This window comes from Centruroides vittatus, unplaced genomic scaffold (genome assembly GCF_030686945.1).
Source record: "Centruroides vittatus isolate TY-2023 unplaced genomic scaffold, ASM3068694v2 contig_436, whole genome shotgun sequence".
In the NCBI taxonomy this organism is placed as follows: domain Eukaryota; kingdom Metazoa; phylum Arthropoda; class Arachnida; order Scorpiones; family Buthidae; genus Centruroides; species Centruroides vittatus.
The window spans coordinates 2,187,078-2,204,275 of NW_027122237.1; the positions used below are offsets into that span (position 1 = coordinate 2,187,078).

Here is a 17,198-nt window from a genome sequence, read left to right on the forward strand (position 1 = left end):
TGATGACTTGGATTTTTGGTTTCTCTTTCTGATCTGGATCGATTTCCTATCGAACTTGCGGGTCATGAACCTCTTTAAACTCTCGAATTTACGCCCTCAAAACCTGCGGGCTCACATTATTGTTAATTGTCTACTTGGACTTTACTTATTAATAGAACTTTATACTGGTGTTTTAAAGATTGGCACAGCAATGAAAGTTAGTTCAGGAAAAAACGAAATTTCTTTATTATATCAGCTGTAGTAATAATTTCTGTACACATATTATACGTGTTTCGGGGTAGCATGCCCCTCATCAGCAGTATTACTACCAAACACTAAAAAAGTAACAATAACAAAACAAATAAGTTACTGTATATATGAAAATTTCTCGGCAATAAAATACAATTTTAAAACTTATTGTAAATACATATTCCAATCCTGAGTACAACTGGATAATATTTCTCGCTTTACAATTATTTAACATTTCACTGTATAATTAAAATTAAATAAGTAAAATAAATAAAGATTGTAATTATTAAAATCTAACAATATCATGTAATAATTTCATTGAAAAACTCACATCGAGGTTTCGTTTGTCACCATTCAACAGCATTATAAGAAGAGTTCATAAACTATTTTCAAACTATGCTTTTTTGTAAACGTCATCGAATATGGTGCTCCAGGATTGGTGGATTATACAACCTAAATTATTATTTATTCTATTTCTTTCTTTGTTTAAATGTTCATATAATTGACATTTTGTAATTATTTGATTCTTTTTGTTTTTTCCTGAACTAACTTTCATTGCTGTGCCAATCTTTAAACACCAGTATAAAGTCTTATTAATAAGTAAAGTCCAAGTAGACAATTAACAACAATATTAGAATTAAGGGCAGTAAGGCTTTTACAACGAGCTGTTTTTTATTCTAACATCCTTTATCATTAACATTATTTGTACATAAATATAGTAAACACAAAGTAGCATAGAAAACAAAATCAACATACAGTATTCTGATGCACGGTACATATAGTACTGTACATCAGAGAATACTGTAAGAACAGTACATATAATACTGTACTGTTCTTGAAATCAAGAGTTCATTTATTTTTTTTTAACAAAAAGAGTAACTTTTTTTTTAGCAATCGTACAATTTTAACAAAAATTTAAATTCAAAAATTTTGAAATAAGCTGTTTTTCCTATATAAAAATATTGATCACATGAAAACAGGATTAGTTTTTTTTTTAAATGCATTATTTCAAAATAGCATAAAAATAGACCATGTAAAAAGAGGGATAGGTGAGGTGTATATACAAAAACTTTTCACATTTAATGCAGTCTTGATTCTGTATAACTAATTTTGGTTTTTTAAAACTAGTATTTTTAGAGTTAAACTGATTTGGTAGTAAAGTTCTTTTTACTTCTATTATGAAACAGAATTATTTTATCATAATTCTCTATTATTCCACTTTAATTGCTAATTACAATGTCCATTACAATTTTCTTTTATAGATGATATTACTTTGGATGCAACAGGTGAAGATACTTATCGTTATGTAAAAGCTGCAGGTAGATATAAGTAAGATGCCCTTCATTTTTATTATATTTTTATGTAATCATAATCAGTTTATTATTAATTCCAACATGATACATTTTTAACATATTTCAATTTTTGAAATTTGAAATTTTTAATAAAAAGCAACTCTAAATTCTTATCTTATGTGAAGAATTGGAATCTTTATAAAATATTATTGAATCTAAGTTTTTCTGGTAGCTTTTATCTAATAGTATCTACAGGGTGTGTGTAAGATAACTACACTCCTACTGCCATTTTAATAATCAAATTTAATATATTTTATTTAAAGCAATTTTATAAATACATTTTTAATATATTCATATTTCTTCTACAAAAGCTGTTGAAAATGACTTATGTGAGCATTTAGGCAATCACCCCTACTTATTTAATTTTACTGTCATTTTTTAAAATTTCTTATGCTTTCAATGTAAGCTATGATTGCTGCTTAGTTCTTGAAAAGTGTGGATTTTCTTTACATTTCATATCTTTTCATAGAGACTATCTATGACTTACTGTATTTTCTTAAAGATAAGTCAGATGGGCTTAAATCAGTGATCTAGGAAGCCACAAATCATCAGGGATTACATAATTTGAGTGAGTGTCGTTGATTGTGACACTAATCAGTATGTGTTGTGATGTCATTTTGCTGAAACCATGCATTGTTTATTTTTTTATTAATGAAGGTTAGTAGTATTTATGAAACCGCGCCGGTGCTTATTCTGCAACTTGAACACTAACTATATGGTGTATTTACTCGGACACATGGCAAATTTCATCACTAATTTTTCTTCAGTTGACTTCAGTTCAACTGAAGAAAAATTAGTGATGAAATTTGCCATGTGTCCGAGTAAATACACCATATAGTTAGTGTTCAAGTTGCAAATTAATGAAGGTTATTGATTATCACTGTATATGGTAATAAAAGAAAGTGCCACTGATTATCATTTTTGATAGATCCACTCATATGCCAACTTTTTGCTTAAAGAGAGGAGTTTCATTTAAATTGTATAGATTCTCTGTTGACCAAATCCTACTTTTATAATTATTTTTTTTTACCATACTTACTTGCATATAAGACAAGTTTTTATTCATTTTTCACTGCTTCAAAAGTAGGTTGTAGGTTGTTCTATACATGAGTGAAGGATTCTTTTCGTTTTTGCAATAATTTTTATGAACGTATTTGCATTTTTTTACCAGATTCTTGCCTTCTGGTGTTTAAAAACAAAAGTATTTTATCTGGGTCGTTTGAATCGTTCTTGTGTATTGTCAGGAGAAAAGATGAATAGCAATAGGAAAAGCAAAGCTTTTGAATCGAATTCCAAAATTACACAGGAGCCCAATATAAGTTTTAATTCATTCCCACATGAAAACATGATTATTTGGAAATTAGAATTCGAAGAAACTCATAAGTGTAATTGACAAAGAGTGAATTTGACTGTTAAGAATTGGCAAAAAGGTTCCTGATTGTCCAGCTTTACATGAACAAATTATGTTGTCAATTTTACAAGATTTTTCCTTGAAGTTTAAAATGCCAGTACAGTAGAGTGTCATTTATCTGAATCAATTGGGGACTGGGGTTGTTTGGATAACTGATTTTTTGGATAACTGATTATGTACGAAAAAATATATTAACCTATCCGATGTTGAAATTTTTCTCTGTTGCATGTCACTTCGCATTGAATTTTTGTCGATTTTAAGCCTAACGAAAATTTTTGGAATAATAATCGTGGCTATTGTATTCATTAAAAATTGTTTTTTTTTATTTTGTACAAACAAAATAAATATATTGAAAAATATAAAAGCAAAAAAAAAATTATACTTTAGAAGTTAATCTAGTATCAAAAAAGTTTGATTCAGTACGACACAGTCCGACTGGAAAGCTTTCAGTTAACCGATGTTTCGGTTGATCGGCTTTCGGATAAACAGTGCTCTACTGTTTGCGGGACAGTGTGTGCATTTACATTCATTTGTTATTTTAGTTGTAATTAAACGAAATAAAATTATAATTGTATTAATAAATCTAATTTTCTTTACTTTGATCTTTAAAGTCACACTTTGTCCTATATGCAAGATTGTCTGATATGCGAGTAAATATGGTATTTAAAGTTTTATTCAGCTATACTTGCATATTGATGATAGTTATGAAGTAAGTTGGACATGGTTTATCTGGCTAGCTTCCACCCTGGTGACATGTTCCAGCTTTCCTTACCTCTGGTAGTGTTTGTTTCTCTTAAATGTTGGGACTGTTTTCTTGGGATGATTGGCAACAGAAGTCATGCTCTGGAGTTACTAGAGAGGTTGCAATCAAAGTTCAAACGTTAAAGTTGTATGACAAGCAAAAGTACATGTTTGACGTTTGAACTCCAAGTAAAATATGTTGCGGCACACGTTTACAACAATATCCCATGAGCAGTGTTCCCTCTAATTTTTTTTGTAGATGAGCGGAACATATATTTCTCTGAGCAAAAAAAAATTTGAGCAAAGATTCTGAGTAAAAAATTTCCTGAGCATATATATATAAAATCTTATTTTTTCCTATAAAAATTAAAATAATTAATTATAAAGTAGAGATTAAAATTTATTTTAAAACATACTTCCATACAAAATATTATCTTTTGTCAATGATTTAATGTATTTAATCGAAATATACGTAGCAATAATCATGTTACGGACAGAGTGAGAAATAAGTGAACAACAATTCAAATCAGTGAGCATGCTCGCCTGCGCAGCACATAAATTTTTGTGCGTGGCAACAATTTGAACAGTGCGTGGCTTCTCAGCTTAGAGGGAACATTGCCCATGAGTCAGTGTCTGATGTGAACATCACACACTGACTCATGGGATATTGTTGAAAAATGGTGGAATGTTTAACGACAAGGAATGTTACCAGTGAAGGTAAATAAACAAATTAAACTATTTTAAAGTAGTTATAGGATGTTTAATAACACTAAATAATTGCACGTACCTATAAGCCTTTTACCAGTGTGCATCTCGGAACAAAATATACAATAAAGTTACAACGAACTGTTAATGGTTTGAAAACGTCTGTAACTTTATTGTATATTTTGTTTCGAGATGCACGCCGGTAAAAGGCTTATAGGTACCTGCATTTTACATTACTCCGGTGTAGAAATTCTACACTTTTCACTAAATAATTAGTTTTAATTAGCGTCATGTCTCCTACCATACAATAGGACGATAGGTCTATCTCATACTTTTGTCAAGGGAAGTAGTGGCTTATGTAAATCCGAAATCAGCTCAGAAAATTATTTTTAGAAAATTTATGAACATATTACGCTGTTGATGGTAGAAGATGCTGTGAAAAAACAAACCTACTCCTACAGAATTATGATAAGCTGCTATGAAGACAAATACTGTATATGTAAATTCTATAGGCACTTCACATCACTTGCAAAAAAGTTGAATAATTAGACAATTTTAATCCAGAAATTATTTATTTCTTTACAATATTATTCATAAATGCTTAAATAATCATTATTTTAATAAAATACGTCATAATTTAACCCTAAACACAAAAAAAAATGAAGTTTAAGCTGAACTTCTACTTGCCATGCTAAACATAGCAAATGCCATTGTCAACCTTATAGAATTGCCAGATGGTGGCTCCTGACGTTCAACATTCACGTTTTTGGCTGAAAATGAAAGCCACAACCTCTCTACTGTCTGTAGTTAGCAATTGGTCTTTCAATCTGGCTTCTCATGTCCTAAATCCATCCTTGGGTTCTTGTTTAATGGTTATGTTAACTGACCTGCATCTACCATTGCTGTTTTAATTCTATCCTTTCAACTACCAGTACCTTTTGTTCCCACTTTTCCAATTATTTCTAAGCGTTGTTGTAAGTAAAGATGTCCTGATACTGCTGATATCAGTTTCAATACTTTACTTTGGATATCAGATCTAGCATAATTACATTTTTCACAGACAGGTAAGGTCTTCCTGAAACTGGGTTTTGCAGCCTAATCGGAAACCAAAATGGAATTTTACACTATTTTTATTGAAGTTAAACTTATATAAAACACATTAATGACAAAAAATCAGTAAATGTATTACATCAAATTTCATTTCCAGAATCCATATATACTTAGTTCTGATTACTATTTTAAAATAAATATGTAGTTAAACATTATGCAGAACTTTTGTTTGTTAATCAACTTGGACCATCAGTGATGTTTAAAATGAACTACAATTTGTATATACATGTTTGCACTGACATTTGTATAATTTGAACACAATAAAGAACTTTCAATGTAAAGACACTGTTTTACCTTTTCAACAACAATTTCTTATCTACCCCTATCCTGTATATAGTAGCACCCACAGAACCCATTAACAGGACTGTAGATCTGAGGCTCCTTTTGTGCACATATTACATGAATGTAAAGTGAAATGCTGACTGACACACTGACTTCTGAAGCAGATAGCCAGGATTCAATTCTCTAGAGTAAGCAAAAAATATTAACCCCTTTAATTTCCTATATATCTTAATACTTTTAATTAAATATTTTCTCTACAAAATGGTAATTAAAAGTATGCATATAACATGTGCTTTCTAACATTCACTAACAGAGAACACAAAAATTGTAAATGAAATCACAGGGGATAGTTAAATTTATAAGCCCGTGCTTGTGGGATTAGTGACTTTTTCCACAGATAATACAAAGACAACTTAGTGCTCTCTGAGTGAAAAGTCCAAATTGTTCAGACTAGCCACAATTAAAAAAATTACTCCCTCTTTCCCATAATAATAGTAACAGTTAATGAATTTAATTTGTCCTATAATAATAGTAGCAAAAGAAAATAAATATAAAATTCAATATTTATTATCAAAAAACTAGATTAAATTAAACAATGAATTAAAAATATTACTCCTAATTTTCATTTTGAGTGTTCAGATAGTTTCTGGATTTTCAATAATTTCATTACTACATTTTAAACTTGTAGATAGGATCTCTTGGCTTTGAAGCTTTGCTTTCCCTATATGAGTGAGCTTAAAATTATTAGAGCCATTGTTCTTCATTGCTTCCAGCATAACTTGTTGAAGTGACAGAAACATATTATCCAGTATTTCGGGAGAAGTATTATCAAAGGCTATGGTCACTTGCAACTTTTAGTTTTTCTTTAGATTCATCAAGAACTGAACAATTGCAACTCAATCTTTGTTTGGAAACTCTTTTTTTCATCCTACCTTTATAATGGGTTGATATTCAACTGAAATAAAACAATTGATTTTGATCAGCGCATGAAATTAGAAAAATACTTATAATTTGTAATAATTAGGTTAAACCAAAAATTGAAAAATGTGTCAAAACAAATGACAGATGTTGTGAAAAATTTATTTTGATTGAAGACTTTGCAATTTTGTGCTACAACATAACTTACAGCTGTATTTGCCAATAATTCCCATTTAAATATTCACTTGCTATTATTATTATGGGACAGAAGGAGTATGAAATAAAATAACAAATAATGTATATAGTTAACCATTATAACAATATCATTTTTGATAATTTTGACAAAATTTAGCTCTTAACTAATTAGAACTAAATGACTGAAAATTTTATCATGGTTTGTTTTTGATTTTTTTCCCACTATTAATAATCAGTTGCATGATTTGTCACAGTTTATATTTATCATTTGTTAAGTTTAAACTAGTTAAAAGTTCAAATTATTTTAAAAATTTAATTAGTTTTCATGTATAAAATAAATAGTAAAACATTTTTATTATCATACATCCAGCACATGTGTAATTTTTTTATTCTCATATATTTTTAGAGTTTATTTTGATTCATATGAATTTATTATATACTAGCTGGGGTACCCGGCTTCGCTCAGCGAGTTGATATGAGATTGTGTGGTAGTTGGGATAAAAGGATAAACTCTAAAATATAAGACGTAAAAAAATTTTATTGAAAACATATTCTAACTATTTAAAATACTTGTTTATAAACAACTTTTTATTTTGTTATCTGGGGTATATATGTACAAATTTTTTGAATTTCCTAGTCGAGAGCAAGCTACGTATAGTTGACCGTGAGAGAAGCAGGAGTCTTTGAGGTTGATGCCGCAATGTTTTAAAGTGTGTCCTTGTGCTTTGCCCCTTCGTACCCGCAATCGAACTCAGTTCGATTGGTTTACATAGCGTTACACAGAAAATGGGTTTTTAGACCCTCGGGGGAAAAAAATTTTTTTTTTCGATTTTTCGGATGTTTTTTGTCCCCAAATTTTTTGAAAAATTTTTACCCGCGCGAAAAAATTTTATTGCGATTTTAATTAACCCTTAATGATGCGCAATTAACACTTAATTGTTTTTTATGGGATTTTTTTATGAAACTTTATTCATCCTTCTAAAGTTCTAGTGCGCCGATTTTACTTCGGTAAAGTTATTTAAAGCTATTTTCTGATGTAAAAAACAACATCCAATAGTTTTTTAATTTTTTTAATTAATAGATTTTTTTATAATTACGTGTAATTAAGTCGGGGGGGTCGGAAATTTCAATTAAAATCGTAATTAAAAAAAAAATTTTGAAATATCCCTCCATCTAGTATTCACCCTACTTTTTACCCTTCTCCACCCGAGAGTTTCATGAGAATGTCCCGCGAAACACCACACCAGCTGTTCTCAAGGTCATCCAGCTGTGTAAACAATGACTCATCAGTGTCAAGTTTCGCGCTAAGGCGAGAAAAAGGAAATTGTACTTGGAAGCTTTTTCTTCAAAATTAACACATTTCTTTCGTTTTTTTTCATTTTTATTATTTTTAATATAATTAATTATGTTTAATTACAAAATTTAAAAAAAAGTAGGAAAAAGGGGGTTAATTGTAAAACTATAGGCAAATTTGATTGGAAATTGCAGTCTTTTAAATTGGAATGGCAGCTCAGTAGAGCTCAGTGGTATTCTGGGGATAAATACTGTGTGTCCTTTGTCTTTTCCAGTCATAAGTTTGGCTTTGATGGTTATTCAATAGCTGTTTGACGATCATCCTTATTCCATTACATAGTTTTGGTGAGTTCAGATTTCTGAGTAGTATGATCGGAGATCCAATTTTCAGTTGAAGGCAGTGTAATTGCATTCCCGATACTTGCAAACAGTTTAGAAATTCTGTAGGGAAGTTGACACTTTCTTCAACGTTTACCATCGTGTCGATCGATTTGTATATTCGCTCCTCACTGGGAATTTTCTTTTGAATATTAAAGTTGATATCGTTGACAATATTATTTTTAGTTACCAAAATTGCCCTTTAAAATAGCCACTCCGGATTGGTATAGTTGTTCACATGTTTGGATAAATTTGGTTGATGAGTTCGTTTTCAGTAGTGGCTATGTTGCAAAAATCACTGTTGAGTGCAATGAGGCCAGTCGTCTGGTCAGTGGGATATGTGCCTTTGCCTATTTGTAAAAGTTTTTTGAGCAAAATATGCTGTTGTTTCGTCTTTCGAGAGTTCAACTATCATATTTTTTGTTAGTCGGAGTATTTGTATGTGTGGCCAGAGATGTGATTTTTTAAAGCATGCATTGATCTCGTCTGCTGGTGTTGAATTGGGGATAACTGGAAGTGTTTATTGAAAATCTGAGAGTATGAGTAGAGCTCCTCCCATCACTTCAGAGTTTCCTTGCAAGTCTTGTAATGTTCTGACCATGGCTTTGAGTGATTTTTTTCTTTTTTGTGCGCTATTGTGCATTCATCCCAGAAGATAATTTTAGCTTGTTTTAGAAGTTTACCCCATCCAGATTCTCTTGAGATTTTACATACCGGGAATTGTTCTTCGGCTATATTCAACGGTTGTTGTAGGGCCGAATAGGCAGTTTGTCCTCCTTCTATAAGTGTGGCTGTAATGCCGGATGATGCCAGTACAAGTGCGATGTGTTGTTTAGCATGTATTTCCGCCAGCAATAGATTTATTAGAAACGTTTTCCCAGTGCCACCTGGTGTGTCCAAGTAAGTAATTTTGCCAGTGTTGTTGTTGATCCGGTCCATGATAATGTTGTAAATTTTTTTTGATTGTCATTGAAGAGTGGTTTGTTATGAGCAATGTATTGAAGTAGTTCGTTGATGTTGTAGCTTTTTTCCTTTGTAATTTTGAAGTTTAGCACACTGAAAGCATCTTTTTGTGGTGCTGACATCCCAAGTTGTACTAAGGTCTGGTTTTTTATTGCTAAACATTTATCTTCTAGGCAAATGAGTGTTTCATTGAATATGTCGTCGTTGAATTCGATGGCCAGCTCTGGATGAGCTTGTCAGATTTGGTACTGTATGTCAGCACTCATACTTTCTTTGAAGGCGTCCCGTAGCTGTTTTTGATTCAATAGGTTACATGTTGTTAGAATTATGGTGAATAAGTCTCTGATTTGTTCAGCTGGGGCTGTGATTGAGGCTTCTTGTAGTGTTAATTCCCAGTAGTTGTCGTTTTCCAGTAGTCCTAAGCGTTGGCATGCTTCCCAATGCTTAGGACTACTGGAAAACTGGTCAGTGGGAAATTTCTAGAGGGCAAAACTTCCAGCCCTTATATTTTCAACAGCATGCCCTTCAGTTAAAAATAGGAACCTTCTTTGTGGATGGGGGATAGAAGGCTACCACACCATTTAACTCCCTTGATCATACCGGGACTCGTTTTTGAGTTTTAGCGGCACGCACATTGTACACTTACTTTTATAATATATATTGATTATTTAATTTAAATTTAGTTGATTTTAATGAAACTGAATTATTAGATGAATATAATAAAAAACTGTTTAAAGATGCAAATAATGATTCTACTTGATAAAAACAGAATAGACTGACATACTGGAATTTGTAATTTATTATAAGATAAATGTTTTTGAATTTTTTTTTCCAATATTGGCTACTTTCTACGAGGGTCATTCTAAAAGAAAAGAGCATTTTGATTTGACGAGTCGTGCAGTTCTCATATTATCCTTTCACTGCCGCGTCATGGACCTTTCCATTTTTTTGTGCGAATTTGATGCTGACAGCTAGCTGCAAAGATCATTTACTGTTTATAGTGTGACTTTGAAATATGTGACAAAATTAAAGATCCCGCCAAGTGTGAGGTTTGTAGTGTAATACGCTTTTTGAATGCGAAAAAAGTTTGCCCTATTGAAATTTAGACAGATAACCAAGGTTTTCTGTTCATAAATTTTCACTGACTATGCCGCACTATTCAAAACAAACAGTGGGGATTGTTGTCCAGTGGCATTGTGCTTCTTCGGGAAGCAAGTTCTTTGTCAATGCAGCAGCAGTTTAAGTGGGAAGTTTTCCCCTTATAGCCTGGACTTGACGCTGAGTGATTACCATTTTTTCCCAAAATTGAAGGACTTTTTGGCCAGGAGTCACTATGGAAGTGACAACGAACTGAAAGAGGCTGTTAATGGCTAGTTTAAGAACTTGGTGGTAACTGAGTATGCAGAAGGCATAGAAAAGCTTGATATGCTATGACAAATGTTTAAATTTGTATGGTGACTACGTAGAAAAATAGCTAAGGTATCATATGTGTTGTAAAATAAGTTTTGTTTCATTATCTTAAATAAAAATATCTAGAGAAACAAATGTTCTTTACTTTTAGAATGATCTTTGTAGATATTAACATATATTTATTATATCTACTAATCATAGTTAATGTGTTATACAACTCCTAGACAAAAAATTAGAATATTCACTTAACTGAAAGTTTAGTGTATATTTTCTCATGAACAACACAGAGTAAGAAACTTTTTTTTGACCCTACCTAAACAATGTCTATGTATATTTATTATATCCATTAATCAGACAAATTAACTCAAACGTTTTTTCATTACAAATGGAAATAAAATGACAAAAAAATAGAATAACAGTTTGACCATGAGAAAAAATTAGAATATTAGCAAAAGCAGCCAAACAAACAGGCATAAAAAACTAAATTGTAATACAGATTTCAATATTGCTAGGCAGAGCAGTATAACAGTACAACATGTGGCGTAAGTGTGACATCAGTGACAGAACTAAAGATATTATCATAACCTTGTACGAAGTAGGAAGAACCCAAAAAGAAATTGCAAATTATGTAAAATGCTTGCAGCCAACAGTCTCTAGAGTACTGAAACAACAAAACCGTGTTTAAGTGTTAACTAATAAATGCCAGAAATGTGTATGTAAACGAGCAATGATTGCGAGGGATGAGAGAAACTTGAGAAGGGTTGTTGGTTGAAACCGCTTTTAAGAGCCTTAAACACTTTCATCCACAATGGAGAGTAGTTTTTGTCAAATGGGATCCTGGGATCTTAGTTATTTTTTAACCCAGGAAATTATTCTCATTCTGGGAAATCCTGCAAATTTCTTAAAAGTTCACTTTTTTCTTATTTCATGTTAATGGAAATTTTGCAAATAGAAAGTATAATTAATTCATAAACTGTCAGAATATATTTGTATTTATTAATTTTAAACCTACTTATTAGTTTTTTAAATTTTTGTTCATTATGGCATGTCACAAATGGTCAATAATCAATATGTAGCTTATTTGTTGCAGGATTCTGAAAATTCTTTACTTGTCAGAACCTGTAATATTTGGAATAATTATGCTTATGCTGTCTTAATTTTTAACCATGCCCAGTAGCTTCAATAACTGTGTAATGCCAGGTTGTTCAAATTGGGCAAGGATACAAACTAGTATGAAGCCTGCAAGTATAAAGTTTTTCTTCGTAAACCTGATTATTAAAATAAATTCAAACGAATATTCTAATTTTTTGTCTAAGAGTTATATATATAAATAAATTTTATATAATAATAATAAAATTCATGATGGAAGGATTCATGATGGCCATACAGGATCAGGTCATAAATACTAAAAACTACAGAAAATACATACTCAGAGATACAAAACTCACAAATGACACTTGCAGAAAATGTCACAGGATGCCAGAAACAACACAACACATCACTTCTGGTTGCAAGCTCTTGGCACAGACAGATTATCTCCACAGACATAATCAAGTAGCAAATATAATACATCAAGAGCTTGCAAAGAAACACAAATTATTAGACATCCACGAACCATACTACAAGTATATTCCACAGACAGTATTGGAAAACAATACGCACAAAATGTACTACGACAGAGCCATAATCACAGATAAAACAATTTACCACAACAGACCAGACATCACACTCATTGACAAACACAATAAAATCACATACATTATAGACATATTCACTCACAACGTCCAAGGAACACTCACTGAACAATTCACAAAACACATTTACTGAAAAAATTAGCAAGTACACAAAACCCGCCCAGGAAATAAGGCATCTGTGGAGGATGGATAGGGTGCTTATTGTACCTGTTGTTCTCTCCTCTACAGGTGTCATACCACACACACTACACAAAAGCCTGGGCACATTACAATTGAATAGAAACACATACATCACACTACAGAAGGCCACTATATTGAATACATGTCATATTGTGAAGCAATTCCTGAATACAGACACACATACTGATACACTTTTTTAATTTTTGTTTTGGTTACTATGCCTTGACTAGTCTGGCATAGTACACTGCCACTAGTGTCAACCGAGTATATCTCACAAAACCCAATATAATAATAATAATTCTATATGTGCAGAATTAATATTTAATAATTTCATTTTTAATAATAATTAAATTAAAAATACTAAAAATATTAATTTTTTAGAGAATGTCAACGGACTGCAGGCATATCAACAACTGATTTAGTTGGAAGGTAAAATCTCACTTAATTTTTAAATTTTTTTTTCTGTTTATTATTAAGATACTTTAAATGATTTAAAATTTATTCTTTTTAGAATGTTACTTTTGACAAAACAGCATCATAACAGAGACGGAGAATATAAACCAAACAAAAAAGAAGTGGATATTAGCAGAGTAATTTAATTTTACATATGTCATTGAATGAAATGATGTAAAAGCAGATCAATAAATATTTATCTAAATGAGCTAAATAACAATTAAGTTGTGTGTTAATATTTAAAGATATATACAAAAAATGTTAAGAAAATTTTAAGCAAACAGCAAATTATTATATTATTATTCACAAATATCTGTTAATAGTAGCTTGATTTGCTCATGGAAATAATTTTATAGCACATGTATGTTAATTTTTGAAAAAAAAGTTTTATAATTATCTTTATTCATAGTATACATCAGCAGTTGGCAACCTATGCCATGCATGCGACTAAGTGGCACACGAAAGAATTTTGAGTGGCACACCAATTGTGCATAAAATAAACACTTCAGACTATGAACCGAATATTGATGTGTTAGCTTCTAAAGTTGAACCACAAGAGTCGCCAATGATAAAATATTGTAATTTTTTATATTTTTATATAGTGTGTATTTTTTAGTTAAATAAAAATTTTGTTAATGTGAAATAAATTTCATACTTTTACTTTAGTGGCACATGTAGTGTCCAGTATTTTCAATTACGTGTTTTGCAGAAGGCCAGTGCATTTGGGTTGCCGACCGCTGGTATACATAATTCTTATATCTTTTCCACATTAATTGTATTATATAAATATGTTTTATTTAGGAAGACAAGATTATAAGTATCATTATGAAAATTTTATAACTAATAGTAGTTTTAATTTTGATCACCATGTTACAAAATATATATTAGGTGTATATTTTATTTGTTTAGGATTCTACGACTCATAGTCCTTGGACAGGTATTTCTCAATTTCTCCCTACAACACAAAAGATAATACAGTTTGCCGAAGGTAAAGAACCAAAGGTATATAAAATTTGAAGTAGTGAATTAGAATATTATTAAAGTAATCTTGTATACTATAATATACTATAACAATTTTGGATATAAAAATGTGTTATCAGTAAATTTATGATGTGCCACTCACCAAATAAACCATCACCAGTTCATAACAAAACAGACAAAAATGTTTGTAGTAAGAATTTTTCTATCTGAAATAGACATCTTCAGATAATAGCAAGGTTGAGGCCGAAGTTTTAAATGCAAAAACGTGTACATCGGATGTTCAGTGCCACTTTTTTGTAAGCCTATAAGTTTGACAATGGCATTTGGAATGTCGAGCATGATTTCACTAACACCATTGTCAAACTTCTAGGTTTACAGGAAAGCGGTGCCGAATGTTTGATATACACATTTTCGCATTTAAAACTTCGGCCTCAACCTTGCTAATGACGACGTCGAACAAACAGCTAATAGAAAAGAATGTTTTTTAAAAAGTTAGGATTAATTACGTGATTCGAATGTGTTGTGTTAAACTTTAAACATATGTAAAATATTTGAAGTAATTTAAATTATCCTCCGTAATTTAAATTATCCTTAATGTGCATTTTGTCGTTGGGATCTAGTTTGAAAATGGCTGTGGAAAGTGTCCGTTTCCTTGAAGTTAATAGCAACTCCCTGTTTAATTGCCCAATAGATCTCAAGCGATTCGAGGTACTTGAGTTGTGCCTTATCTCATACTCTGTGTAACAATTTAGCATTCTGTAGTTCAACGTGAACTTCCTCATTCCTCCCGTATGTCGCTAACGTTGAAGTAGTCAGCTTCTTTCTTACGGAATATTCATGTTCTTTCCTCCTCGTGGTGAGACTTCTTGCCGTTGCTCCAATGTATGTTAATGAGTGGTTAACTCTGTCATCGTGAAGAGGTACCGCATAAGTCATCTATACGGAGATTTTATCATTTCTGATGAGAGAGAAGACTGTTGGAGAGCATTGATATGTTATGTGTACTTTAGTGGTCTTTGTGATTTCTCTGTATATATATATTAGTGTTTCGTTGTATGTGATGACCCTCATTTGTTCATCTTGTGGAATAGTCCTCTGTTTTATTTATATATTGTTTTATGAGATGCTTGACCAAAGAGGATGGGTATCCATGTTGTATTGCAAGGGTCTTGATCCACGACAATTCATTTTTCTTTTGCTCCAAACAATGTGTGTGCACCCTTTTTACCAAATATCAAAAAGTGGAGACTGTAACAGTCTCCACAGTAAGGTAAGTCTCCACAGTAAGGGTCATGTGAATGGTTAGATATAAATAGATATGTATATGACTCCTTACGGAACACACAGGTGGAAAGATGACCGTGCTCTATTTTGATGGTGATATCCAAAAAATGTACAGTTGTATGACTCTTCAACTTTCAATGTAGGCCATAGGGATTATCGTTAAAATACTTAAGTACCAAGTCAAACTTCTACATGCAAAAAACACCAGGATGAAATTAGTCACGTACCTGGAATCTGTAACCGGTGTGGGTGAAATGACAGATAAATATACCGCGAACGTTTTTGAACAATAATAGTTTTTTTTCAGGTGATACAAAAAACAAGCGACAGAACGTAGAAGAAAATAGAACATGAATATTTAAAATTAGAATCGAATCCACTTCTTGTGCAAGAACGTTGTGTTGGACATGTGCATTCCTGTGGGTAGTCGGTGATTAAGGATCGGTGTCCATGACGGCCTGCCTGGCAACGGACAAATTCAGCTCCTCTTTGTAATTTATCCAGCTGGTGGTCAAGGTCCTAGAATATGAGGTTTGCTCATAGAGAAGAAACGCTTCTCATTGGTTGCTTATTTGACGTCACTCATAGTCAAAAATGAAATATCTTACTATGTCCTTATGGCAAAAACATTACCGATCAGAGGCTTATAGCTTTAATTATACTCTAATATTTCATTAATTACTATTTATATTTTATTAAATGTAAATAAAAATGGATTATAAATAAGAAAAATCCAGAATATTGAGCAAATCTTTGTAATTTTTACGTGTAAACTTGAAATTAAAATGCGTTTTTCTACTTTGTAAATGAAATCGATTTTATCTATTTTATGATATTATAACAACAATAGTTTTTTAAAAGATTAATTTTGATAAATCCTACGTAGACGATTTTATATATAAATGAATTAATTTAATTTATGTCGTCAAATCACTTTTTTTAAAACTAAAAATTGTATTGGTCTATTTTTTTAATTTTTAATATTCATGTACCAAAAATGATATTATTTACTCATACATATACAAAAATAACTTTGTCAAAAAAACAATTTTTTATGTTATAAACATATTATTGATATCAATATATACAAATTAACTGTTATGTAAAAACAATTAAATCAGGTACAAACTTTTTTAAATTTCTTATTGTTATTACAATTTACTTTTCTTTTTGCAGTGGAATGATCCATATTTAATTAATTGTTCACAAATTTTCATTCTAAGCTCGCATTATGTTGCCGAGATTTACGATACGTGTATATAAGTCGTGTGGCAAGTCAATTGTTTGTTTAATTAATGATGTGATAGATGAAACAGTTTTACAATTGAAACGCGGTTTCACAGTTTTAGTAAAAATTGATTCCATTTTTTTTTAAACTAAATCAAAGAAATCTTCCGATGGTTGTGATAATCCACCAAAAGATAAATCCTGAATAAGGGACATTATTGTATAATTATGTTCATTTTTATTTTTGTGACTGACACTTCCTAAATTTGGATATTTTTTTCTTTTTGTATTTTCTCACAATCCATCCTGCTAAATATTGTAATCCGTCATTTTTTAATTCTACATTTTCCTGAGATATCTCACATAAACTATCATCATTTACATTGCATGAAT

General features: G+C 31.0%; 2 protein-coding genes across 2 annotated transcripts in view; one reads left to right on the forward strand and one right to left on the reverse strand.

The window, feature by feature from the left end:
• mah (mahogany) overlaps positions 1–4,235 on the reverse strand; it is a 353,681-nt gene extending 349,446 nt beyond the window's left edge. The window contains exon 1 of the mRNA XM_067272355.1: positions 4,149–4,235. Coding sequence (XP_067128456.1) covers positions 4,149–4,218 — 70 coding nt within the window. The 5' untranslated portion in view covers positions 4,219–4,235. The remainder of the gene's footprint in view (positions 1–4,148) is intronic.
• Positions 1–17,198, forward strand: part of Pect (phosphoethanolamine cytidylyltransferase) — a 125,058-nt gene that overhangs the window by 49,845 nt on the left and 58,015 nt on the right. Inside the window, exons 6-9 of the mRNA XM_067272359.1 lie at positions 1,491–1,557; positions 13,242–13,289; positions 13,372–13,450; positions 14,223–14,315. Of these exons, the coding sequence (XP_067128460.1) occupies positions 1,491–1,557; positions 13,242–13,289; positions 13,372–13,450; positions 14,223–14,315 (287 nt within the window). The remainder of the gene's footprint in view (positions 1–1,490; positions 1,558–13,241; positions 13,290–13,371; positions 13,451–14,222; positions 14,316–17,198) is intronic.